The following is a 27,803-nucleotide window of genomic DNA, read 5'->3' as shown; positions in this document are numbered from 1 at the left end:
TCCTGTGATGGTTTAGTTTGGGAATTAGGCCGCCCCGAGGTTCCTTTTATGAGCTGCGGATTGTGCGCCATTACTTCAAAAGTCAGAAAGTTCAGTGCTATTTGATGAGTTCAGCCCAATTGATAATACAAGTGCGCCTTCTGTCTATATTTTTTTTTTACTCTTTCTACATCTCCTTTAGTTCAGTCCAATTTTCCTGATGGATATATCGCAGAATAACAATTAATATAGCCTTAACACTTCAACTGGCAAATGAAGCGGGAAGTGCACCGCTTCAATCATACAGCCTTCCACTATCCTCGCGACCAACTCTCCAAGACACAAGAAGGAGAAGATATTTCTCCTTGGATAAGAGAAGAAAGCTGAAACTTTTTCTCTTACCATTCCATGTCCGAAAGCAGTGATGCAGTGATTGATTCATTAAACCAGGGCTGTAATGAGGAAAGAGAAATCACAATTCAAACTCACATTTGAAACACAAAATGTAATTGGAATTTTTGTACAGAGAAGTCGCCTTTGTACAATTATGATTAAAGCAAAATTAATTGTATGAAAATGTCCTCATAGATACTGAAAGCCAGATAAAGCAACGCTTGGACGGCAAGGGCCTAATTCTAAAAATATTGTGCATGGGATCGATCTTCCCCCCCCCCCCCCCCACCCCCCCACTCAACTATCTTATTCTCTTATGAAGGTCCAAATCTAGCTGTGTTAATTTTATCAGAAATTAGAGCGAACCATGCAGGCGTGGAAGTTGAAATTAGCCTAAAGATGTTTCATTTACAAAGACAGAAACACTTTGTCAGGCAGCGATTGTTTCCAAGCATTATCTCTGCCTGCTTTTAATTGCTTTGCAAGTGAAATTAACAGAATTAGAAAAATTGCCTCTCCCTTTTTCTACAAGCTTCTTCATTCACAGGCATTGTTGTGCGCTTTGTATAGATTATAGACTCCTTTGTTTTCAGCATTGTAAATATATACGCCCCAAGTCACGGCTTTGCTTCTGCAACAATCCCTCTATTGGTTTGATACAACCAAATCAGAATTAATTTTTCAACCTGTGTGTGTTGAGGCAGCGTGCTGGGGCAAGCGGAATCATGGTTTTTTTTCTCTGGATTCAATGTAAAAGTGTTAAAACCTTGCGCCATTCCTTCTTTCGAGTATTTGGTCGAGTATTTTTTCGAGTATTTGGTCCCTGTCAAGGGAGCGCATTCGAGTAACCGTTTCAGTCTCACTCAAGTTCTCAAATCCTCTGAAAAGAAATGGCCACCTGGACTCAATTATTCAGTTTTTCACCATCGCTCGGAAAATGAAAATGGCGACTACTCTTTTCTGGCAATAAACCAGCAAATGAGGAATTCCAACCGAGAAATTTGAAATATAGCAAACAAGAGACGGTTCCGAGCTCCCAATGTACTGTTTTAAGAAGGCTGATATATTAATCTTAAATGGAGGGCATTAATAATGAAACCGTTGTTTTTTTTTTTCCCTTCCCTTTTCATTGATGTAATCTTCAAACAGGCTAAAATAGATCAAAAGTACTGTATAATTACTATGGTCAGCAGGGATTGTGAAATTGTAATTGATATAGATCAGCCCTTCACTAATCACTCTTTTAGCTTCAATTTTAGGTATATTGCAATTTGGCTTTAGGTCCCCTTTGGCTTCTGCCATTAATCTTATGGATTAGATCGTTCAGCGGGTCCCTGGCTTGAAACCGTTTAGTTTTTTAAATTTTTTTCTTTTAAACCATTAGTTCAATTAGTATTTTTTTTTCTGTTTTATGCTTTGACAATTTGCCTTTCCCGTCATGGCAATCCATGCGTGTTGCTATGAGTAGAAGGACAATTTCCTCAAGTCCTTCAAATTCTTCTCACTAAACACAATGAATGGTTTGGAAAATAGGTTGGAAAAGAAGACAAAAAAGGCATTTCAATTTTAAGATGGCTCTTTGTTTTTACACCGTACTGTCAACAGTCCTCTGTCGTCGGAGCAAATGCGGTGTCGCATTTTAAAAGTTAATCGAGAGAAGAAGAAAAAAATCGGACCCAGATTTACTTCTCAACTTTGCCTTGCAGGTTCCCTTGGTGAGCTTGACGGCAATGAGGACAACGCTGTTGACAACCTGAGCCTCTCGGGAGAGGAGGCAGAGGCCTCAGAACTATCTGATTCAGCAGAGGGGGACAGTAGTAGTCCACCGCCCTACACACCGCCATACAATGACGGTGAGATGCTCGGCACAATCCAATAAAGCTGATTCAGCGTCACTGACATGTATCTGAATTTACAGCACCTTTGAAGCCAAAACACTTTTTGTTCTGATTCTTGTTCATGGTAATTATGAGAACATGCTGGTGAGTATGTTAAAATTGTTTGGGTTTTTTTTTTTTTTGGTCTGATCTGGACTGATCTTCTACCACAAACAGTCATAGCACCTTTAATTCCACTTTTTTATTTGCACCCACAGTTTGCTTGGTCTTCATGTCCTATTCACAAAGGATAGTTTGACATTTGAGTGCGGTTGGTACCTGTTTTCCCCCTGACTGCACATATGGCAAAGTCAAAATGCTGCTGCTTTTGCGGCAAAAACACAGCGGCAGAACAATGGCAGTTCGGAAGACACAAAACACACCGAGTTTAAAAGTGCCTACTCAATCTAATGTCATTGTACTCTGCCCCTTTCTGTTCTTTTATAATTATTTTTATTAGGATTTTTTTTTTAATTCTTTCATGAACCGAACTGCTTATCCTCACCAGGGGTACACCCGGAACTGGTTGCCAGTCAATCGCAGGGTACGCATAGACGGAACAACCATTCGCGTTCACAATCACACCTAGGGACAATGTGGAGTGTTCAGTTAACCTTGCACACATGTTCTATGCCCAGTTGTCAAGGGGAGTGATGTCACTCATGCACCAAGTCACATTTTCAGTACGCTGATGTTTTATTGCAGGAAGTAAAGTGGTTATGTGAAGTCTAGAAATATTTTTTTAAACTCTTTTATTACCCATGATGTATAAATATGTAAAAAAAAAAAAAACCACTACAACCGCTTACCCATGACATATTTATACGTAATTTCCTATTTAGTCATTTAGATAGTTAGTTAGTGTCATAGAGTGCAGAAGGGTCTGACGAAGCCTCTGACTCAAGATCTGGCTTGTCTGCAATGTAAATCATTTAAAATCTGTCCAGCGGCGTGTGTAAGTCATCAGCCAGAATCATGCTGCAAAACAAGTAGAAGCGGAAGGGGAGGGATGAATGGGTGGAGTTGTGGAGTAGCATGTGCATTCGAACCAGTAGCGGAAGAAGAGAAAACATAACAATTAACCCATGAGAATTGCTTTTGGGGAAGAAAATCTTGCACCATGACGAAGGTGATGGAGTTGCTGAAAGCAGCAGGAATGCTTTCGTCCGCGTAAAACTGAGGTGAGCAACCTAAGGCCCGCGGGCCAAATCCGGCCCGTTGGTCTTTTTAATCCGGCCCGCCGAAGGTTGGTACAAAATTAAGGTTCGATGTCAATGACTGCATTCATTTCATTTGGACTTGTAATGACAGACATTTCAATGATAGTTACTTACTTGAAGTTCCAGAGCATAGGGAGGAAGGGGGAGACGATATGGAAGCCCGCAGTTGCGCCAAGTCAAGCAAATCCCGTTCGATACGACGGAATAATGTACTCTTAAAGTCTGAAAAATGTGCCAAAAAATGCAAAATACTGCTTTTTAAATAAAGAAATCCAATTAATATTATGTCGAATTTAGTTCACCCATTTGATCTGGCCCTCCATAATATTTTCTGGTTCTCGTCAGTGTTGAGTCCAAGGACCGGCAACCCGAGGCCAAGGACCAAGGACTTGCCTCCGAGGCCAAGGCCAAGGACCAAGGACTGATTTTTAAACTGAGGCCTAGCCGAGGACATGTATAAAACAATGCTATCATACCTCTTGGCAGGTCTTCATGATTTGCAACACCCCTCCATCATAACCCTTTGCACTCCCTAACGCTTGAACGAAGTGTTTTTATTCAAAAAGTAGAACAATCAGGGAACGTGTTATTTATACTGAGAAAAATAAAATAAAATCATATGGTATACATTTATGAATGAATGTTTTAGTACAGTCGTTTCTTAATATGAAGTAAATCAACACTCAACAGGCATAACATGGCACGGAACACAAGTTGAGAAATGACTTTCCATAGAAGTCAATCACTGACTGCAGAAAAAGCGGTAAGCTCTCAGTGATAATTTTACAGTTTACCGGCAGCGAGTCCCAGGGACTCACTGATCAGAAAAGTATGCCTGCCATTATGGCTTGAGAGAGTCCCAAATTTCGAATTCTGAAAGGGTCTACTTATTCAATTGCATCTGATAATAACACAAACAACAACATATACAGTCCATACAATGATAAACAAATGCTGCAAAATAGTAAATAATTAAATCAACCATGATTTTAAACTATGCATTATCAATATTCATTATTCTAAACATGAGAAAGCATTCAGCAAACATAACTGGAATCGAGCAAAAGAACTCCAATTCCCAACGGCCAAACCCGGAAGTGAACTGCCGACATAATTGACTCCAACTTAACGCAAATTATTTGGTTCAAACAAACATCCAAGTGCGACCGCACAAACGTGACGACTGTGCAAAAATAACTAAATAAAAGACAACACGGTTACAGAAAGGCTTTACACGCTATTTAAACTGCCGATCGCGAACGCAACAAACCGTGATTGAAACTAACTGTGACGCCGCTCTTTATACGTTGCGCTGTTACTTGTCAGTGGCAGAAAATCCCTCAGTCCTCAGAAAATGGAAATCTGATGAAATTTAACTATTCTCTAATGCTGTTTGCTAAAGAATGGAAAACGATAGAAACACACTTTTTTTCTCAGCATGTTTAGTTCGCAATAGAACACAATAATCAAGGGCCTTGCAAATCAATTCAACTCCAGTAAAACAGCTCCTGATCATATTGATGAGAGCGATTAGATGTGAAGAAAGATGTGAAACCATACTAAATGTAATGTTTTTCATACATACCCAATAAAGTGCCTCCTCATCATATTTTAAAAATATCTTTAAAAAAAAAATCCTCTGGCTCAATCTAGAGCCCGGTAAATCTGTCCCCTCAATGCACCTCTTATCCCACGCCTCCCGCTTGTACTGTCTGATAGCAGTGTGTTCAGTCATATTCTTTTGACTTATTCAAGATTTCTCTAGCTGTGTTTTTGTAATCTCAAAAATTCCCGCACTTGTGAAATTTTGGGGCTGGGAGTGATAAGCGTCTGTTGGGTAGGTTGGTTTGATAAAGCCATGGAAATTCTGTCAGGTGCTAATCGAGACAAGATTAGAGATTAGTGTGTGTGTGTGTGTCTGAGAACACGCGTGCATGCGAGAAAAAGGTTATGGTTACAATAGAATATAGCCAACTTTGTCATTCGTGAAGCTCTTTTAGCTTTGTTGTTCTCTTCGGTTCCCAACATGCATGCACCGTCCCTTCACATGCTCCTCTGGGGTTCCTTGGTTTCACAGCGCTGCCGTTATCAGTTCACTATAAATCAGCCATGTTTGACGAACCTGCTCTTTCAACCTGGGATCAATACCAGGTCTTTATCTGGCCAACGCTGGCTAATAAGGCAAGGCCTCTTATCCACAATCTGGAAACGAGAGCGAGAGAGAAAGAGAGACAATCGCTGACACGTACACACACACACACACACACACACACAGGTGATAAGCACACCTGATAACTAGCAAGAAAAACACATTCTACCGCACCACAACCATGCATTCAGTTCCATCCATAACACGCTCCAGATTTTGAAGAAAATTTTATTATCGCGCATACACACACACACACACACACACAGCCCTCCCTCCCGCCATATGTTGTTTTCGTTCGCTGTTGTGGGTTTTTGTTTTTCCTCTGTTCTTTTTCCTCTCTCTTCTCAGAATTCCTCCACAGTTGCAAACGTGTGTTCCTTTTTCACAAAAAACCTTCAACAATCATTCTTCTAGATCACAGGAAGCCAGGCCAAAAGCTTACTGACTCGTGAGTGTGCGACCCAGTTTTGACCTCTGACTGTCATGTCCTTTTTGGAGTCATCCGCGTCCAATTTTGATCATGTGTTGTTCTTGTAGGCAAGGCCAAGCAGCTTTATTTCATACACAAGGCAACTCAATGTGCTTCACACAACACCTAAACACATTTACAAATAAACAGCTAAAGACAAGGACAATGTCGAGAGAACCAAAGCAACTGATTAAAAATTAGAAATAAAAGAATCAACCTCTGCAACACATTTACCACAATAAGATTCAAAAGCAAATTAGAGAAATAAAAAGTAGCTTTCTTACTCATGGTGAAATTGCTTTTCATGCTTAAAATACATTCATCAAAGGTAGAGGAAAATAAAATTAATCTGGATTAAAAAGCGGTTAGCACTTCGGCTTCACAGTGCAGAGGTACCGGGTTCGATTCCAGCTCCGGCCTCCCTGTGTGGAGTTTGCATGTTCTCCCCGGGCCTGCGTGGGTTTTCTCCGGGTGCTCCGGTTTCCTCCCACATTCCAAAAATATGCGTGGCAGGCTGATTGAACACTCTAAATTGTCCCTAGGTGTGAGTGTGAGCGCGAATGGTTGTTCGTTTCTGTGTGCCCTGTGATTGGCTGGCAACCGATTCAGGGTGTCCCCCGCCTACTGCCCGAAGACAGCTGGGATAGGCTCCAGCACCCCGCGACCTTAGTGAGGATCAAGCGGCTCGGAAGATGAATGAATGAATAAAAAACATTTACATTTGGGGCTGAGGTCAATTCTCGTGGCAATTTAGTCCACTTGCTTGCAGCATAACAGCCGAATGCCGCTTCAACCCATTTGCTTTGAACTCTGGGCTCCACCAATTGACCCGAGCCCGCAGACCTCAAAGCCAGACTGAGTTTGTATTCAATTAGCATTTCTTTAATGTATTCAGGACCCAAACCATTCCACTCATTTATGGACCTCTCGCAGAATTTTAAAATCTATTCTACTGCTGACTGGGAGACATGAAGTTTATGCAATCCGTAAATATTATTCCTTTTCTGTTGCATCATGATGGACCGTGATATACAGTGCTGCATTGTACATTTTGAGTGCAAATCTTTAAAATAAACGTATTTAAGAGGATATCTTCCTAACCGCTTGATCCTCACTAGGGTCGCGGGGGGTGCTGGAGCCTATCCCAGCTGTCTCCGGGCAGTAGGCGGGGGACACCCTGAATCGGTTGCCAGCCAATCGCAGGGCACACAGAGACGAACAACCATTCGCACTCACACTCACACCTAGGGACAATTTAGAGTGTTCAATCAGCCTGCCATGCATATTTTTGGAATGTGGGAGGAAACCGGAGCACCCGGAGAAAACCCACGCAGGCCCGGGGAGAACATGCAAACTCCACACAGGGAGGCCGGAGCTGGAATCGAACCCGGTACCTCTGCACTGTGGAGCCCACGTGCTAACCACTGGACTACCGGGCCTATTTAAGAGGATATTTTCACCTTTATTTCTCGATAACAATCAGTTCATCTTTTTTCGACACCACTTAATCATGTGTAGGCTCATGCAGATGGCAGACTCTCCTCCAGCTGAACTAGGGTGAGCACCGGGACACCCTGGACAGATCACCCATCAGTCAACCACATTGGTCGGCACATTGAGACAGTTGACGATCTCCACTCATATTGAAATCACAATTTAGAGTCTACTGTAGTGAACATGGGGCGGCCCGGTAGTCCAGTGGTTAGCACGTCGGCTTCACAGTGCAGAGGTACCGGGTTCGATTCCAGCTCCGGCCTCCCTGTGTGGAGTTTGCATGTTCTCCCCGGGCCTGTGTGGGTTTTCTCCGGGTGCTCCGGTTTCCTCCCACATTCCAAAAATATGCATGGCAGGCTGATTGAACACTCTAAATTGTCCCTAGGTGTGAGTGTGAGTGCGAATGGTTGTTCGTCTCTGTGTGCCCTGCGATTGGCTGGCGACCGATTCAGGGTGTCCCCCGCCTACTGCCCGGAGACAGCTGGGATAGGCTCCAGCACCCCCCGCGACCCTAGTGAGGATCAAGCGGTTAGGAAGATGAATGAATGAATGAATGAATGTAGTGAACATAATATGATTTTGGACTGTGGGAGAAAGTCGGATCACATACAAAATTACAGGTAGAACATTGAAATTGCACATAAAAGCATAAGGGGGGCAGTGTACAAAACCATTCATCCATATATCTTTGTTTTTATTGACCGGTAAATTTATTTATTTTTTACCATGATTTGGGAAACAGAAATAATTTTACAACTTGACTCAGTTGACTTGACTAATTTAAAGGTTGAAGAATTTGCAGACCTTTGTGTTTCATTGAAAAAATATTTATGGCTTGATAGCTGCCAGTGAGATGAGAGGGAAATTGAAGATATGGTACTTGGCTGGCCTCCAACTGGAAATGTTTGGACTCATACATTCTTTCTCTCATGCTTCACCTTGGCCTCAAGAGACCGGATGCATGAGTCTCCTTTGTTTAAAAGTGTGTGCACAGGCTAGATAGTTGACTCTTCTTTGTCCATGCAGTGTATGTCCGTGATTCGTGATATATACTGTGAGAGAGAGAGAGAGAGAGAGAGAGAGAGAGAGAGAGAGAGAGAGAGAGATGTATTTCATTGTATAAAAAAAAATTGACTTGTTACACATATTGCCATGTACATGGATGAATACTTTATCGATGCCGTATTAAAATTGCAACTTGACCTAGACTGAGAATATAAGGCTCCCCAATATATGTTTACTACCATTCCGCGGGTGGTGAACGGCCAGGTTTAGGACGTCATGAAAGGTGGTGTGGCAGCCACACGGGTTAGAGGCTTTTTTTTTTTTTTCGTGGACCAGGCGTCTTAACTTCCGAGTTAGAAAAATAGCCACCGAAATAACATATTCATATTTCATGGTAAATTAAATTGCCATTGTGCCACGGGTCATAATTATACCTATTTATATATATGTTGGAAAGCTGAAAAATAGCATGGTATGGCCCCTTTAATACGATAGCCATTTGTCCCAGAGTTTGGCCAGAAATGTCATAGTCAAAGTCGGCCTTCTGTATATTAATTAAAAATCAGAAGCCACATTTATTTTCAAAATATCATATATAAAACTCCAAACAAATCTGTGTATGCAATGTACTGTAACTTATGAAAATCCATCCATCCATCCATTTTCTGAACCGCTTAATCCTCACTAGGGTCGCGGGGGGTGCTGGAGCCTATCCCAGCTGTCTTCGGGCAGTAGGCGGGGGACACCCTGGATCAGTTGCCAGCCAATCGCAGGGCACACAGAGACGAACAACCATGCGCACTCCCACTCACACCTAGGGACAATTTAGAGCGTCCAATCAGCCTGCTACGCATGTTTTTGGAATGTGGGAGGAAACAGGAGCACCCGGAGAAAACCCACTCAGGCCCGGGAGAACATGCAAACTCCACACAGGGAGGCCGGAGCTGGAATCGAACCCGGTACCTCTGCACTGTGAAGCCGACGTGCTAACCACTGGACTACCGGGCCGCCCACTTATGAAAATAAATATTTTTTAAATTGGACTTTAGCCGATTGTTCAAGCGGTTAAACATTTGGTTTACGATACAACAAAAAAATGCAATACAACCGCACAGTACAATAACTCATCATTTTGGTGCGAATCATGTCGGTATGATGCAGTAAATCGTCACGGACGCTTACGGACATTATTCCGCTCTTCACCACATCGATTGTTCAGTGGGCTGTGATTTTGTGGTGGAATGGTACCGTTCCAGACGTTGGTGCAGGTGCTGCAAAGACAGCTACACGGCTATGGCAAGGTCACATCTACCTTGTGTCAGCCTCTATACAGCCACTACAGTACTGCAAGAAGGGGGGAAAAAAACCACAAAAGGGCAGAATGAATACTCTCCTCCCCACCACTCCAAAAAAAAAATACCCAACAACAACAACATATAAATATATATAGAGAGAAATGAGTTAGGAGGTGAGATTCTTGGATGACTTTGCCCTGCCAGTTTGACAGGGCAAGTTCAGCTTATCAGATTGATGGAGACTGTCTTGCTATGTGGGGGGAGGGAGGTTTTTGGCAGAGAAGTGTCTGTCGACTCCTCCTGATACCTGCCTCCCTGTCTGAGATGATATGGGAGATAATATTGATAATATTAAACGCAATAACTGTGTCTCGAGCTCCCCCCTCCCACTCTCCGTCCCCCGCGGGATAAAAATCAATGTGCCATTCAATGTGATTTATAGCTGAAAATAATGGGTGGGGGCGGTGGGGTATTTGTGTGGGTGTGCGTTCTTGTGCGTGCTTGTGTTTGGATTGTCCTTTTGTTGTTTGTACAGTACGTTGCCGCATAAAGTGATTGCATGGAGAATGATTTGAAAGGTAGACGTCAAACGAGTGAGAATGAGAGCGTCTGTGTATTTGACAATTCCGATTCCAATCTTTCAACTGCTACGTTTATTAATGTTGACGTTGAAGGGTGTGTCTCGTGGTCGTCGGGCCTTTTATGGTGGGTATTGATTGGACACTATTGCTCTTTATCAAGGGTATGTAAGGGTAAACACGGCCTTTGTGCAGTATAAGCGATAAAAAAAAAAAAAACACGGCAGGGGTGAGAAATCAAAATTACATCGTAGATGCAGTCGTTAGACATTTTTCACACATCACACGTTTTTTTTGGGGTAATTGAGAGTGACGAGTGTTTTTCATCCTTTCAACAATGGAAACGTCTTCCGGCCTCACGTTAAGAATTGGGCAGACAAAGCGTCAACAAATGGCTATTAGTTCTGTACTTTGGCACAAAAGAGCAGTGGTTTCGCATGGGGTCGGATAAGAACATTAAAAAGCATGAAGTCCTGAAAGATGCGAGGCGGTGTTGAGTCAGAACGGAAACGCAATGACAAACAAAATGCCAGATGGAAACATCCAAATTTCATATAACCCTTGTCCTGATTGTGTCGCAAGACTTTCTAGAACAAGAAAAGCGTGATCTTTACTCAGATAGTCCGAGGTGCTGTGATGTAACTATTGATCTAATCTCGACTAATCACGAGTTGTGCTAATAGGGAGGGACTCGGCCGTTTGATAAACAGACTGACAACGGCTGCACAGGCAAAGTTCACGTATACACATGCACGGATGAACGCGTTGTATTAACACACACGTTGAGGACTTTCAGGACACGCACACACACACACACACACACACTGGATAGATCCGCGCTGATCTCTTTGATCACTGAGCATGGGGCTGTGTAATCAGCTCGATCAATGGCAGGTATATCAGTGTTGATTAGAACAACACTGGCAGTCTCAGTCTTTGCGAAATGTCACAGGGCAAGAGGGAGATAGCGACAAAAGAGCAAGCCCGGAACAGACCCCCCCCACACCCCCCCCCCCCCACCCTCCCGCTACACCCTCACATTTAGTGGAGGGAACGAGAGAAAAGTGGTGGTGGACAACGATAAAGCCCCCAAAAATGAGATATTGGCAAAATACAAGAGGCAATAATGTAGCCCCAAAATGAGGGGGGTGAAAGCAAGAAGAGCGAAAGCATCATCTCTGATTCTCCAAAGTTGTCGACGGAATGAAAGGACCCCATCTCTGTGTGGCGAGGTGTTGTATTACACAGCTCAGCTAGTCATTTCACAGCAGCCTTTGATCAGCAGACAGGAACAGCCACTGCCCAGACACATTCTCACACAGCGCAAGGACAAAAACGCGTAGCACCCCAGATTAGCTGAATGAATGTCCAGATTTGAATGGCCGCTATTATATGTTCCCGGTTCGATTCCAGCTCCGGCCTCCCTGTGTGGAGTTTGCATGTTCTCCCCGGGCCTGCGTGGGTTTTCTCCGGGTGCTCCGGTTTCCTCCCACATTCCAAAAACATGCATGGCAGGCTGATTGAACACTCTAAATGGTCCCTAGGTATGGTTGTTCGTTTCTGTGTGCCCTGCGATTGGCTGGCAACCGATTCAGGGTGTCCCCCGCCTACTGCCCGAAGACAGCTGGGATAGGCTCCAGCACCCCCCGCGACCCTAGTGAGGATCAAGCGGCTCGGAAAATGAATGAATGAATGAATGAATGAATAATCTGAAATTCGTAGGCATTGCCCTGAACGACTCTGTATGTTTTTTATATCTAGAGCCCAGAACGCAGGACACTCATGGAGACGCTGATGAGGCTGGTGAAGTTGAGGGCGAGCGTCGCCTGGCAGACAGTAGTGGTAAAGAGAAAGAGGAAGGGCAGGAAGAGGATGGGGTGTTGCAGTGGAGCGGACCAGGTGAGTAATGACCCTTCAGAGAACTCACATGCTCATATCATTTTTATTTTGTGTCACCCTTGAGGTCCTTTACAGTAAGCTGGGCCTTCACTGCCGTTCGCGTTGACTCCAATGAAATGTGCAATATTCAAGGCCATCAGCAGAAATTCATGATCAAAATAAAATATGGGGCGGCCCGGTAGTCCAGTGGTTAGCACGTCGGCTTCACAGTGCAGAGGTACCGGGTTCGATTCCAGCTCCGGCCTCCCTGTGTGGAGTTTGCATGTTCTCCCCGGGCCTGCGTGGGTTTTCTCCGGGTGCTCAGGTTTCCTCCCACATTCCAAAAACATGCGTGGCAGGCTGGTTGAACACTCTAAATTGTCCCTAGGTGTGAGTGTGAGCGTGGATGGTTGTTCGTCTCTGTGTGCCCTGCGATTGGCTGGCAACCGATTCAGGGTGTCCCCCGCCTACTGCCCGAAGACAGCTGGGATAGGCTCCAGCACCCCCCGCGACCCTAATGAGAATCAAGCGGTACGGAAGATGAATGAATGAATGAATGAATGAATGAATAAAATACGGTGTCAAGTGTGTTGCCAACCCATGGTGGCACCACCGTCCTTCCCCAAATCCTGACTTGTGCATGAGTTCTGATCGCAGAGAGCCATAAAAAGGATCCTCACCTTCCTACTGGAGTGCACTGAACAAATATGCTGTTCTATTTCTAGTTAATAGAAAAATCATCTCTTTTGTGAATATGTTTGATATATTGACTTTTTCAGAAATCCTGAATCACAACATCTCAAACCCATATTTCCCCAAATTGTGGAGCCTTTTCTCACCCGTTGCGAACTTAAAGTTATTCATCTGCAGCAGTCAGCCACATTCAACCTGCGTGCCTTTGTTACTTTTGATGAAAATATGTCGGCACACGGGGAATGGCAATTTTAATCCGACTTCAATGTACATGTACAATGTTTTCTCATTGCCTCCCCCCACACCCTCCCCCCCTTAATCCTCGTAGTAGTTTGCGATAAATGCAAAATCATGTCTTTGAATCAAAGGCAAAGACATTCGGAAAAACACGAGAGAGCTGAAACGTATGGCGGGGTTCTAAAATGGCCGAAATTTCATGACGTCACCGGCTGATAATTCTCAGGCATTGCAGCAATAATAAAAAAGGTTTTGATTCCGTAATCTTCACAATTTACATATTTTGCACCATAGAGACCCATTATAATTCATATTTTTGAATGCATCGTAAACCTAATGTGTAAACATGCATTTCACGCGATTTTTACTTCAATCGCTTTGTTTTCGCTCGGACAGACGTATGCATGCCACATTGTTGGGTTAAGGTCATTCCAATTGTGCAACTTTTTAGGTGGCGCCAGAGGATCGCAAATGAGTTTGCCTTTTTGCAGGAGGCTTCAAACCGATGCATTTTACATGAACACGTCCGGTCGGGATTGTTAGTAGGGCTTGGTTGGGACCTCCAGACACAATTTTTTTTTTTCCTTTTGCAAAAAATAAAGAATAAAAAATCCCAAAGAACTAATAAAAACTATATATGTATGGATAGCACAGATGCCTCTGAACATTTTAAGTGTTTGAAAAAAAAAAGAATGTTTGTATAACACAATATACATCATTTCCAAAATTGTGAACCGCGTAACTTAGGGGTTTTTTGTTTCGAAGGACCTAAGGGTTAATCATAGTCGTCAGAAATCAATTGAAAAAAAAAAACCATGGAACGTTTTCCCATAGATCTGGACAGGTCCTCGATTGTGTCAGCGTCTTCCAATGTCCTTTGTGTTGTCCTACCTTTTCCCTTCTGGAGATGTGAATATGACAGGCCAGGGATGCAAATGTATTCAACTCAAAAACAACAACAACAACAACACAAAACGGACACACATACAGCGAGAATGCGATAACAAGAAAAATACCTTTCTTATCGAGCTTTGTTTATTTTGCTATTTCTTTTGTCTCCAATGAGTTAAACGGTGCACAGAGATTAGCGCGACATCTCTCACGAGTTCCTTTTCAAGCTGTGGTCATTTTATGTGTTTGCTTGTTTGAGCATGTGCCGTGTGTGTGTGTGTGTGTGTGTGTGTTTTTTAATTCCTCCAGTGGGGAGGAGAGGATGTGTTCATTATCGTCCTGTCCCAGATTTGTCCCTTTAACAGTAATTGGAGCGATATTAATTGCTGCGTGGTGGCTGGTTGATGGTAGCACCAAGATGCTGTTCTGATATGGTCCTTCGTGTTTTTTTTTAAGCCGCCCCCCCAACCCCCACCCCACCGCACTCCTCCACACAAACTAACTGGCGGCTGAGCGAGGTTGGGGGAGAGAAAGGGAGAGAGATAGCCCCTCTATCAGCTCCGGAGCAGGCGCTGTCTTTATCAGGAGCACGATTGGCAAAAAGGAAACTTTGACCAGTCTGAATTTTTCTCTTATCGTCGAGCCTCCCCTTTCCTCCGTGGCTCCCTTCCTCCATCCATCCACCTTCTCCTCCTCCGGTCTCTCCATCACACAGGCGAGCTAACAAGTCTGCTAACCGTCTGCCACCTCCTTCTCTCCTCTCCAAGACCAATACGATACATCGCTCACCGCTTTTCTTCGCTTTTCTCTCATTGTGGAGGAGCGCCACCAGCCAATGTACTCTTGTCCATACAAAATGCTCATCATGTATCAGACACTTCCCAGAAGCGCATTAGAGAGAAAGTGTGTATTGGCTAGAATGGAAGTAAACAGGGTTTTATCTCTTTTGGGAGTGTTGGCATTCCACTCGTTTCTCACTCTTGTTGATTGTAGACACTGGCTTTGGGGACGAGAAGTTCCTAGTGTTTAAATCTTTTGGGGTTTTGCCGTTTACTTTGTGCCAAGTTGTTCAAGAGTGTCAACTTGAACCACCTTTAACACTTTGTCACAATGTTTGGAGCTGTGTTAACTTATTAATATCAACTTGGGGGAACATTCATTCATTCATCTTCCTAACCTCTTGATCCTCACTAGGGTCGCGGGGGGTGCTGGAGCCTATCCCAGCTGTCTCCGGGCAGTAGGCGGGGGGGACACCCTGAATCGGTTGCCAGCCAATCGCAGGGCACACAGAGACGAACAACCATCCACGCTCACACTCACACCTAGGGACAATTTAGAGTGTTCAATCAGCCTGTCATGCATATTTTTGGAATGTGGGAGGAAACCGGAGCACCCGGAGAAAACCCACGCAGGCCCGGGGAGAACATGCAAACTCCACACAGGGAGGCCGGAGCTGGAATCGAACCCGGTACCTCTGCACTGTGAAGCCGACGTGCTAACCACTGGACTACCGGGCCGCCTTAGGTTTGGAGCTGTGTTAACTTATTAATATCAACTGGGGGGAACATTTTAGGCGTGACCCCAAACTCTAGTGTGGACACTGATTGCCCTTTGATTTGACCTTGCAGCTATTTTGAAATAATGGAAATGGAGTTCTTGCCATATTTTAACATTTTATTTAACAGTGATAAGAAATGTGCGATTTCAGAAGCACTCCACTTTTGATGTTCCTCATAAAGGCGCAGAACTTGACTATGAAGAGCCAACTCACGGAGAACAAATGGCCGATGACTGAAATCACCGTGTCTATGTAAAGGCAACTAATAATGAAGTTTATCCACTACTGCCTTCCAATGCACTGAAATGGAATCCAAATCGGATTGCATTTTCATTGGCTGAGGTTTTCATTATTTCCTGCAAGATCAGCTGGAAACTTGTTGAATGCGGCCTCGAACTACAGCTACCAGGGATTTTATTCTTAAAAGATAGTTGTTTTTCCTCATTCTCTTTTTTTTTTTAAATCTCTTTCAATGTTCTTTTCCTTTTTGGACACTGCCACACCATTTTCTTGCATCCACCTACACTTTGTATATTTGCCCACGGTTTTGGTGCATCAGTTCTGTTTAATTTGAATTGCTAGGATTTGTTAAATAGCAATCTGCCCTTATATTGCGACCGCATAGTCTCTTAATTTATTTAAATAAGGATTTTTCTTCCACGACCAATGATCTGTCAAAATAGAATAAACTAATTTCGAAGGATTTATGTTCTATATTGTTACATTCAAGTATTATTTAATCACTAGACCTTTTTCATTCGATATATTTGGTGCAGTCGTCCGTGGTTGGCTGAAATGCGGATGTTAACTTTCACTGGCGGTCAACGCTTTTCTCTTCATTATTATTCACAGCGGAGTGAGAAACGAGACAATGACTTTGTGGCCTCTGCCGATATAAGAAAAGACATAAATTAAAGTAGTGATTATTCGGAATGGATTAGTGAGTCCAGTACATTTCAGTTCTCGGATGTGTACTCTATTTTGAAACAATCAAGATGACATCTGCTTGCTGCAGCAGTGTGTATACGCGGGGTTGTGTGTGTGTGTGTGTGTGTGTGTGTGTGTGTGTGTGTGTGTGTGTGTGTGTGTGTGTGTGTGTGTGTGTGCGTGCGTGTGTGTGTGTTCTTTTGTCATTTTGATCGAGCAATGGCAGTAAGGTGCCTTAAGAAAGGTCTAGGTGGGAGCTGCTTCCTATCAGGGACGACATGATTTGCTAAAGCTCCCATTTTTTAATCTCTAGTTTGTCCATATTGCATGATATGCAAAATAAATTATAAAGTGAAGAAAAAAAAATCTTTGAATGACCTTGCAGGCTTGAAGGTTCGATATTTTCTCCCCTCGCAGCTTTAACTTCTTGATATGCAAATGGTGTCACAGTAATCCCTTGTCATTTGCTAGCTGGCTGCCTGGCAGTCTCCCTGCATACTTGCCTTATAACTCCATTGTCAGTGGCCAAAGAGATTCTCCATCTAAATTGTGCAAGTGCCTTATGTCCAATTGCAAGGACAACACAGCATGAATGGATATACGGTGCGATGAATGATCAAATTCGCAAGCTCTTTAAAAAAGAAGAAGATAACCTTGATGTCTACAGTACAACCCTTGAGGTTAAACCCGTATTCAATGTAAAAAATGTTTTGGCAAATATACAGTAAAATCCTGACAGCTGCAGTTGCCAGAATTGTACCGGGGGGGGGGGGGGGGGTAAAATATGAAGGAACAATCAAAAATTAAAGTAGAGATTTTTTTTTAAGACTGAAAGTCATGTTTAAAAAAAACAACTAACATTGCACTTTTTTATATAGCAATTAACTGCAGAAAATCCATACCTTTTTACAGTTGGTTTCTGTTAAAAAAAAAAAGTCTAATTATTGTAGCCACAGTGAAGTCATGTACTTCCCATGCTTGTTAATGGTGGCACAGTCAAACTTCGGTTTTCGAACATCACTGTTATCAACCAAATCGGATTTCGACCCGAAAATTCGAGATGTTTACGTCTCGGATTACGACCGAAAACCGGTTTTCGACCAAACTGAGCAAACCCGAATACGCCACTCGACTCCTCTCGGCTTCCTTACACGAGGAAGTGACATAACATTCATTGTGAGCTGACGTGTTTGATGTGATTAACGCAAAACTGACAGTTTTTTTTTTCTGCATAGTGCATTAGCTCCTAATCATGGGCTAATAAAATAGTTTAGGATATCGAACAAATCGCTTTTCGAACAGCCTTCTGGAACAGATTATGGTCAAAAACCGAGGTATAACTGTATATAAGTATTACCGTATTTTCCAGATTATAAATCGCTCCAGAGTATAAATCACATCAGTATAATATCACTTGAGTATAAGTCGTATTTTGAGGGGGAAATCTATTTGATAAAATCCATCACCAAGAACAGACATGCCATCTTGAAAGGCAATTTGAAATTAAAAATAAAATACAAAACAGGCTGAATAAATGTATGATATGCTAACGTTACATGATGCATAAACTACGAACTGAGAACGTGCCTGGCATGTTCACGTAATATTTTAAGAGTTATTCAGATAACATAAAGAACATGCTAACAAGTTTACCAAACCATGAGTGTCAGTCCAAATCACTAAATCCAATGAAACCTTCATCCTCTCTGTCACTGTTAAACAACTCCGCAGGTAGAAGATGCATCTGCAATTGCAGAATGCTGAGCGTTAATAACTTCCGTTGATGCAGGTCACGTGCCACCGTAGGTTAAAGATTTACCTGCTTTATTTTATTTTATTTTTTAAAGTATTTTATTATTATATCTTCCATCTTCCTAACCGCTTGATCCTCACTAGGGTCGCGGGGGGTGCTGGAGCCCATCCCAGCCGTCTTCGGGCAGTAGGCGGGGGACACCCTGAATTGGTTGCCAGCCAATCGCAGGGCACACAGAAACGGACAACCATTCGCACTCACACTCGCACCTAGGGACAATTTAGAGTGTTCAATCAGCCTGCCATGCATATTTTTGGAATGTGGGTGGAAACCGGAGCACCCGGAGAAAACCCACGCAGGCCCGGGGAGAACATGCAAACTCCACACAGGGAGGCCGGAGCTGGAATCGAACCCGGTACCTCTGCACTGTGAAGCCGACGTGCTAACCACTGGACTACCGGGCCGCCCTTATTATTATTATATATTATATTAAATACTTTTTGTGAAAATGGGACTGATGGGATGATTAGGGTGCAGTGTACATTAACACAAGAAAATATATTACTGACATGCATAAAGACACACAAATGGTTGTTTGATTTCCCCTCTAAACCCCTCGCGATCGACTTGCGACCAGTCCGCGATCTACTGGTCAATCGTGATCGACGTAACGGGCACCCCTGTTTTAGGCGATACTATGCTCACAACAGATTTACCGGTACTTTGTGGTATATTTTCACACTTGATGGATGGGAAGATACTCCACCCACCCATTTATTTATATCCATTCCTGCACAAGCAATTGCCAAATACATTTTCTATAGTGTTTCCCCTTTACAGGGACAGGTGAGATGAAGGTGAGGGAGCACGACCCTTATAGAGACCGTGAAGAATAAAGAATATGGAGTTGAGAGCACAGAGATAATGAGGGGTGAAAATGGGTGAGGGATGAAGGATCAATGAGAGGCACAGATGAGGGGTGAGAGATTTAAGAGGGCCAATTCAGATAGTCAAATTAGAGGTGAACAATGGGAAGTGGCTCGGGTTAAGAGTTGGAAGGCTGAGGGAGATAGCATTTGTCTTGCTGCCCAAGTAACTTAAGCATCACATTTCAGCTTGGCTCTCAATTTAAGATTCTCTCTTATCATAGCCATCATCGAAGTGTTATGTTTTAGTATGTAGGAGGATCTTTGGAATTAAAAGATGGAGGAACATTGTCACCTTTTGGGGACGCGGGGGAGATTTTTTCAAGAGTCAAGAGTAGAAATTTTAAGATTGGATTATGGCAGTGGAATGTTGGACAACATTGTAATCTGTGTAAAAAGACATCTTTGAAGGAATGAAAGTAATTATTTTTATTCTAAAGTCCCTGTTTGTAATTTCATTTAAATTCTTCAACGGGTTGTCGTGGAAGGATTGAAACGGCAAAGGACTGGAAAGTAGTTAGCGTCGTGACAGAATAACCGTGAGCTGACCCACATCCATCCATCTCTTGCAAACGTGGAGTTGACTGTGCTCCAACGCTGTCTCCTTGCACCATATCTCCAGCCAGCAGATCCCCTTGCATCTCAGGGGAAAAGTGCCCCTCTGCGGGCTGTCAATTTCAGATGTCATTCAAAATGGCAGGGGATGGTGATTGGCTGTCACATGGCCAGAGGGCTTGTCTTGCCAGTGTGGGTCACACTTGACAGAGATTGTGAAGGCAAAATTCTTGCTACCGGTAAGCTAACCCTGAAAGAAAGAAAGAGTCACAATGCCGATTGAAGTCACTTGAAATTGACTCAAGTTCACTTCAAAATACAAATCGACGGAAATTAACAAGGTACCCGTCAACAAGTTCAGAAGTCTTGTTCAGTTAGCAAACTAGTTTGAATGTAGAGATCGCCTCAAAAGGTTGCCAGGAATATTGACAGTAAAATATCAATATACGCGGCCCGGTAGTCCAGTGGTTAGCACGTGGGCTTCACAGTGCAGAGGTACCGAGTTCAATTCCAGCTGCGGCCTCCCTGTGTGGAGTTTGCATGTTCTCCCCGGGCCTGTGTGGGTTTTCTCCGGGTGCTCCGGTTTCCTCCCACATTCCAAAAAATATGCATGGCAGGCTGATTGAACACTCTAAATTGTCCCTAGGTGTGAGTGTGAGTGCGAATGGTTGATCGTCTCTGTGTGCCCTGCGACTGGCTGGCAACCGATTCAGGGTGTCCCCCGCCTACTGCCCGGAGACAGCTGGGATAGGCTCCAGCACCCCCCGCGACCCTAGTGAGGATCAAGCGGTTAGGAAAATGAATGAATGAATCAATATACGCTGATGATACAGGCTTCCTTTTTCGTATCTGTGTATATGCAATCTGTGTTTAAGATTAATTGAGATGAATGTGAAATTGGGATTAGCGGTCTAAAGGTAGAAATTGTCAAATGGAGTCCAGTATAATGATTATGAATGTGTTGCTGAAGCTCCAAGTCTTGTGTCAGTCACGAGAGGGCACCATGAAGAATTATACACTAGTGTACTTTTGGACTAAAAAAATATTTTTAAAAACTTTTATATTATTATTATTAACTTACATATTATATAAACACGTCCTGCCTATTTCTTGCATGCAGAAGTTTTGTTTGAAAAGTCTTTATTTGTTAAGGAAATTATTGTCGTCCTGGTGGGTTTTTTTCTTTCCGGTTCTGTAAACCAGACAAAAGAGGATATTTTATACCAAATTATTTTGTTTAACTCCAATTTCCTAATTGATGGAATATTTTTTTTTTGTGTTGGGAAAAACTTGTGGACCAATGTGTTACTTTTTGTGAAGAATTTAGACCCAGTTTGTTCAACCCCTTCATTCATGCATGCCATTAATTGCAACAGTAGGAAAATATTGTAATTGTCATCCACTTATCCGAGGCTCAAAATTGTTCAAATGTTTGAAAACAAATGGTACAATATCAGGCTTTAATCCGTTTGGGATGGCCCCATCCAATGCATGCAGGCGGTGGGAACACATACTGTATTTGATTGACCTTTAACCTGGGTTATTGAAGTTAATTTATAATGCCACTGTAGACCTAAAACACAGATATAATCTTATTAAAGTTGTATGTCATTTTTCTGCGCTCAAGGAAAATAATAAATATTTAGAGATTCCCCATAGTTGAGTCTAATGAATGTTGTTTTTATTTCGCTGAGTCGGAGTCCTTGACATCTTGTTTTGGCCTTCTTATGTTGTGTCCTCCTTTTGGATGGATGTTGAAAACATGTTGAGGGAAACGGGGTTTAATCCGAAAACTACTGACAGCTTCTGTGATGTTTGAGGACTTGCATTCATGTAACGTGTTCATTGCACTATTTGGGAAAAGCGTTTATTTTTAAAGATGTTCACATGTCACATAAATATGTATTTTTTAAAAAAGTTAAATGAGGCGAGATAGAACAATGGAGCGATACATGGTTGAAAGAAACAATGACATTAAAAAGGATTGAAGAAAATGGGAGGATTTAAAGAAAGGTTTGGGTCTGGACAAAGACTGAGAGACTTTAAAGGTCAGGTGTGAAGTAAACCTGGCCAACCATGTTTTGTGTAATATTGAGGGCTAAAACTCTGTCAAGCATACGATCATTCGCTTTTTAAACGCAACTCACCCAGGTTCCTAGTTAAACTCAGAGCAACGCGCGTGACAACAAAAATGCTTTTCTCAGCAATCTTCGGCGAGCGACGCTATTTACACGACACCGAGCTGCCGGTCAGTCTTTTGTTGTAACATGTTCATGTTGCATTCCCCAGCAAAAAAATTGGCGTAAAAATATGTAGTCAGGTTGCCATCAATATTATTCATTATCCTCAGTATCATTTTTGTCCGGTGTTAGTTTCATAAGTCTGCGTGAACCAGGAAAAAAGCAACACCTTATTGTCAGTGGTTCACTTTCACACCATTTTCTGTCATTCATCATTTGAAGTCATTTCAGTGATCATTGTGGGGGTTTCTTTCTTTCTTGAATGAGTCATTAGCCGACCAACAATTTAACTCTGTGTGTGTATCTGTGTATGCCGATTTCTGTTGGTGGGTATGAACTTTTATTTTTTTTTTTGTACTGTAACCCAGCTATTGCCATCAGTGCCGTTCGACTGCATTTCCATGATCAGCTGCAGAGAAAATTAAAGATTGATCGTTGTTTGATCAAATATATGTTTCTTTTTTGTATGTGCTCTGGATATCTGGGTCTAAAGCACTGTCGTACTGCCATGAGAACTTGTGCACAAGACGCCTGAGTGGATTTATCGCAATTTCTCATCGCCAATGTTCTTGTTTTCCAACTAGTTGAGACTAAAGAGAGCACAGCTGCTCCTTGGAGCCAAGTAGTCATCTGCAGGCAGCGCATCCATTTGTTTGGCCCCAGGTGGTATTTAGGCCTTGAACAAATGTCAAGAATACATTGGGGTCAATGCGTCGTGGGGTATTTGAGGATGCCTTTCACCCTCCTGTGAACGTAACATTATATGACGACATTGCAATTATTCAATTCAATATCTTTTTGTCAATTAGATCAGAATAAAATTGAGGGAGGCACTTGTCCTCAGTAGGCTCAGGGGTGAGCTGTTGCCTATCCCAGCTGACTTTGGATGAGAGGCGGGGGTACTCCGGACTGGTCGCCAGCCATGTGAAATGTTCTACTACGATTGGACTTACTTTTTATTCAGTTGAAACCGAAAAATGTACAGGTGGGCTTGTCGGACCATCACGAGCCATGTTGTGGTAGCCCTGCCCAAACCGGCACCGGCACTGTCTAATAAGAATATAATATGGTCACTTTCAATGATCATCTCATAAGATAAGATAAGAACACCTTTATTAGTCTCGCAATGGAGAAATTCCCGATTCACAGCAGCAAAGTTATGAAAGGAAGAAGTGCAACAACAAAATATAGGAGCTGCTGGAAAGGCAGCCACTCAGGCGGCGCCATTTTGAAGTCAAAATAACAAAAATGACACAACACAACACATAGGACACAGACTGTCGTGCAATCTTCACCACTTTTCTGCATACACTTGGCTGTCTGAAGCAGTTATAGATGAAAGAGGAGAGGATCAAAGTGTCTTTTCACCAGTGGATCAAAGACGTCATGCTGGAATGTGCACACGTCTGCTACAAGCTAAGTTTTGAAAGCAAACACGAAGCTGTAGCGATCATTGACAAAAAAAGAGTTGGCTCACATCTCCTGTCCCATGTAAATCCACTTCAATTCCAAGCCGCGACTCCCAGTTCGGCTTGGAATTCAGTTCTCCCATCGGCGCTCCACGCTAACGCTCGTTTCTTCTCATCGTCGGCTCCTCAAGCCTTACATCCATCTGGCCGCAGACCGTTCAACAGCACCGATCTCTCCACTGAACAAAGTGGGGCTGTGAAAAATGCTGCCCATAACAGGCGCAAGACACAAGCTCCCCGGGACTGTCCAGAGACGACAGTCAAATGGCGCCGACATTCCTCCAGTCAAAAACAGTGCTGGTATACCCATGCTGCCGAGAAGGCGCAACCACCAAGCACAGAGTCTCCTCCTTGATGAATGTTGTGGCCAAAAAATGCTGAAAAAGGTCCACATCAGGTCCACATGACGTAACAACAAACACAAAGTGACAAAACAAACCGAAAAACAACAAAAAAAGCAAGGCTCATGAGAGCACTTGCCGACGGCTGCCTACTCGGGCACCATCTTGACCTCAAAGATACTTACTTACATACTTAGTATCTTTATATATTGCAGTGTAAAATCAAACTGAATTTTGAACATTTGACATTTTCTGGTCATCTTCTTCAAGTCATTCCTCATGGAAGGGTTTAACCTGATGCACAAACAAATACAAACAATCCATGCCGATTGATCAGTTGACGTAGACAGAACTCAAAATATAGAATATTAGAAAAGCAAAAACATGTTGATGATTTTGTTGTACCGGCCTTGGTCGAGAAAGCATAAGTGAATTTAGGGTGACCACGGTTAATGTAGAACCCTGCCATGAGTCTTCCTGGTTAGCGATCAGTTCTGGTCATTGCAAATGTTAAATATACGATCTGATCTGAGCACTCTAAGGAGCACTCGGCTGCAGCCTTTGTCTTCCCTCGCCTTTCCTGATTTGACTGAAAAACGGTCCCCTCTCTCTCACCTACATCTCCTCTCTCTGGCCTCTCTGTGAGGTGTCACTCACATCGTCCTTTCCTGAAACATGATGTGCTCGTCGTCTTGGACATTTCTCAGTTGCGTACGGCATCCACACAGCTTGGAGGGTGTTTGCGGCCAGACAGCACATTGGCAGGCCGATTCCCAGTTCATCACATTTTTTTGGCTTGAACCGCAGCCTCTCCTCTGAAAACAAATCCCTGACATATATGCCTTATGTCACAACGGCACTCGACTGTGGGTCTTAAGATTAACCCATTCAGGGACAGCGGTTACTACAGAGGACAGCTAACCATGTTATCAGGTTACAGGGTGCATGAAAGGGTGAACAGGTGAAGATGCTCTTTATAAATATTATGCTCGTGCAACATTATTTATTTCTTTTATATTTAGTCGTGTTGGCGGCCCGGTAGTCCAGTGGTCAGCACGTTGGCTTCACAGTGCAGAGGTACCGGGTTCGATTCCAGCTCCGGCCTCCCTGTGTGGAGTTTGCATGTTCTCCCCGGGCTTGCGTGGGTTTTCTCCGGGTGCTCCGGTTTCCTCCCACATTCCCAAAACATGCGTGGCAGGCTGATTGAACGCTCTAAATTGTCCCTAGGTGTGAGTGTGAGTGCGAATGGTTGTTCGTTTCTGTGTGCCCTGCGATTGGCTGGCAACCGATTCGGGGTGTCCCCCGCCTACTGCCCGAAGACAGCTGGGATAGGCTCCAGTACCCCCCGCGACCCAAGTGAGGATCAAGCGGCTCGGAAGATGAATGAATGAATATTTAGTCGTTCGGAAAAAAAGTAGCCGTTATGTTCCGTCATTGTAACGTTGATAAAACTAAATATAAAAGGGAATCAATCAATGAATGATCAAAGCACTTGAGGCAGGACTATGTACGAGACTGATGTGATGGATGAAACAAAAAAAAAAGTGTTTAAGTGATTTCAAATAAAACTCAATTTTGACCATATTTACAATTCCAGAATAATAACTCGCTTTTAGAATTTGGAGCGACACACAAAAGCGGGTCTGGGAACAATTGAGCGGCAAAGCAACTTGATGAATTTTTCATGTCTATATCTTGTTCGAATGTACCTTCTTCTTTTCCAGTATATTACTTTTGTAGGCTGTGCACAAAATCATTCAACATCTACAGAGGGGCTCCAGGGCAAACAAAAGGTTGCGACCTGCTGCTCTCTATGAAGCGATCCTGACTGGGCTGATGCCTTCAAAGTATAATTGCAAGAATCATCCAAACTCTCAAATCTTCTCCACTTCAAAATCAAAAACTTCTGAGTTACCATTAAAGCAGTCACGGCTTTTGTCCCACACTATCTGAGAACTCTTTCTAGTTATGGACACTGTCTGTCTTTAAGGGTCCCTTCTCATGTTGTCTTCGTTTGTTCTCCCTTCCCTTTCTGGTCGCTCCCGTTTAATCGGTGAACCTCCAAATGACCCTGAGCATGTCGAGCGAGTCTGTCACTCTTTAACTTTTCGATGTTTCCTTTCCTGACCACTGCCGATACTGGTTTGATTGAAACATCCTATTTCATTGAGTGCCAGAAGGATTTTTTTAAAGAAGGCATGAATTAATTATCAGAGTCACATACCATACAATTAATTTTCTGGCTTTGCCTCAATCTCCCCCCCCCCCCCCCATTCTGTCTGCGCTTGGAGAATGTCAAGTAACGTTTTCTAATTAATTTACGTGATTATCAGAGATAGTTTCTGGAAGGTCTTCACTTTCAATTTGTGACAGGCTACAGCTGAACAAAAAAGGAAGAGCTAATGGAAATGGAGGCCAGCGTGTGATTTAGCGACTGGCTGAGCTCCTAAAACACATGCTTGGATGGACTTACATTGTCTTGATTGCTCTGATTCAAACTTTCACAGCTGATATACTTTTCACTCAAGTAACAACAAGATTTGCACTGCTCGAAACATCCTATTTAGCATTTCCCACCCTGTAACAATGACTGACTCATTATGAATGGGTTTGAGGAAGGAAGGCTCAAAGACAACATCAATGACTCAAAGGTAGCAACTCGGAAAAGTGGACTTTTAAGCTGGGCATTCAGGCTGCAAATTACGGGCATCCATTCTCTGCTAGCGAGCAAGATGGATACCTTAGGGCGGCAGGTGGGCTACACCCAGCCGCTAGTCAATTGCATGACATTTAGAAAACCATTCACATCGATGGGCGATTGATATTTTTCAGTTTAAGACGCATCATTTTGCAATGTAGGTGGAGTCTAGAGTACCTAAGAAATCCCTCGCAAGCTCAGAGAGAGCTTGCAAACTACACACACAGAGAGCTTTCTATGTACTGTCAAACCCGGATCTATTCATTGTCAAGTCAAGTCAAGTCAACAGTATTTATAGAGCACTTTCAAACAGCCATCGCTGCATACAAAGTGCTGTACATGGAGCGATTTAACATACTTAGTATGTTATTACCGGAGCACCCGGAGGAAACCCACACAGTTTCACGCCATTAGGGCGGCCCGGTAGTCCAGTGGTTAGCACGTCGGCTTCACAGTGCAGAGGTGCCGGGTTCGATTCCAGCTCCGGCCTCCCTGTGTGGAGTTTGCATGTTCTCCCCGGGCCTGCGTGGGTTTTCTCCGGGTGCTCCGGTTTCCTCCCACATTCCAAAAATATGCATGGCAGGCTGATTGAACACTCTAAATTGTCACTAGGTGTGAGTGTGAGCGTGGATGGTTGTTCGTCTCTGTGTGCCCTGTGATTGGTTGGCAACCGGTTCAGGGTGTCCCACGCCTACTGCCCGGAGACGGCTGGGATGGGCTCCAGCACCCCCCGCGACCCTAGTGAGGATCAAGCGGTTAGGAAGATGAATGTATTGTATTGTATTGTAAAAAAAAAAAAAAAAAAAACAGGTTACCATTAATCAGTTTGAACACAATTCCACCCCCCCTTTTTTTTCCTGGTGAATGTCAATGTTCTTTGTGTTTGTTTGTTTGGAGAAGGTGGATGTGGGAGAAACTGTTTTCATCTCATCAGCAGCAGCAACGCAACTTTACCTGTGTCTGCACTTCCTTCCTCTTCTGAATAAAAATGGTTTTAGTCCCCCCCCCCCCCCCCCCGCCCTTTCATTTTATCTTTCTTTGCATATTTGTGCATTTGCATGTTTGCTTCTTGCTCTTTTCTGGTAGTGTATGTATTTTGCAGATAAAAGTTCAGCAGTGCAGTTAAGAGAAATTAGTTGGGTAAACAGTGGTAAATGTCAATGATAAAGTTCTGTTGA

The 27,803-nt window shown here is 43.3% G+C and overlaps 1 protein-coding gene across 2 annotated transcripts in view; it reads left to right on the top strand.

The window, feature by feature from the left end:
* zfpm1 (zinc finger protein, FOG family member 1) overlaps positions 1–27,803 on the top strand; it is a 169,063-nt gene that overhangs the window by 110,494 nt on the left and 30,766 nt on the right. For both annotated transcript variants that reach the window (XM_052061998.1, XM_052061999.1), the window contains 2 exons: positions 2,079–2,225; positions 12,221–12,358. In XM_052061998.1, coding sequence (XP_051917958.1) covers positions 2,079–2,225; positions 12,221–12,358 — 285 coding nt within the window. The remainder of the gene's footprint in view (positions 1–2,078; positions 2,226–12,220; positions 12,359–27,803) is intronic.

The sequence above is a fragment of the Hippocampus zosterae genome, chromosome 3, assembly GCF_025434085.1.
Source record: "Hippocampus zosterae strain Florida chromosome 3, ASM2543408v3, whole genome shotgun sequence".
NCBI classification, from domain to species: domain Eukaryota; kingdom Metazoa; phylum Chordata; class Actinopteri; order Syngnathiformes; family Syngnathidae; genus Hippocampus; species Hippocampus zosterae.
This window is presented reverse-complemented; position numbering and strand designations above follow the sequence as displayed.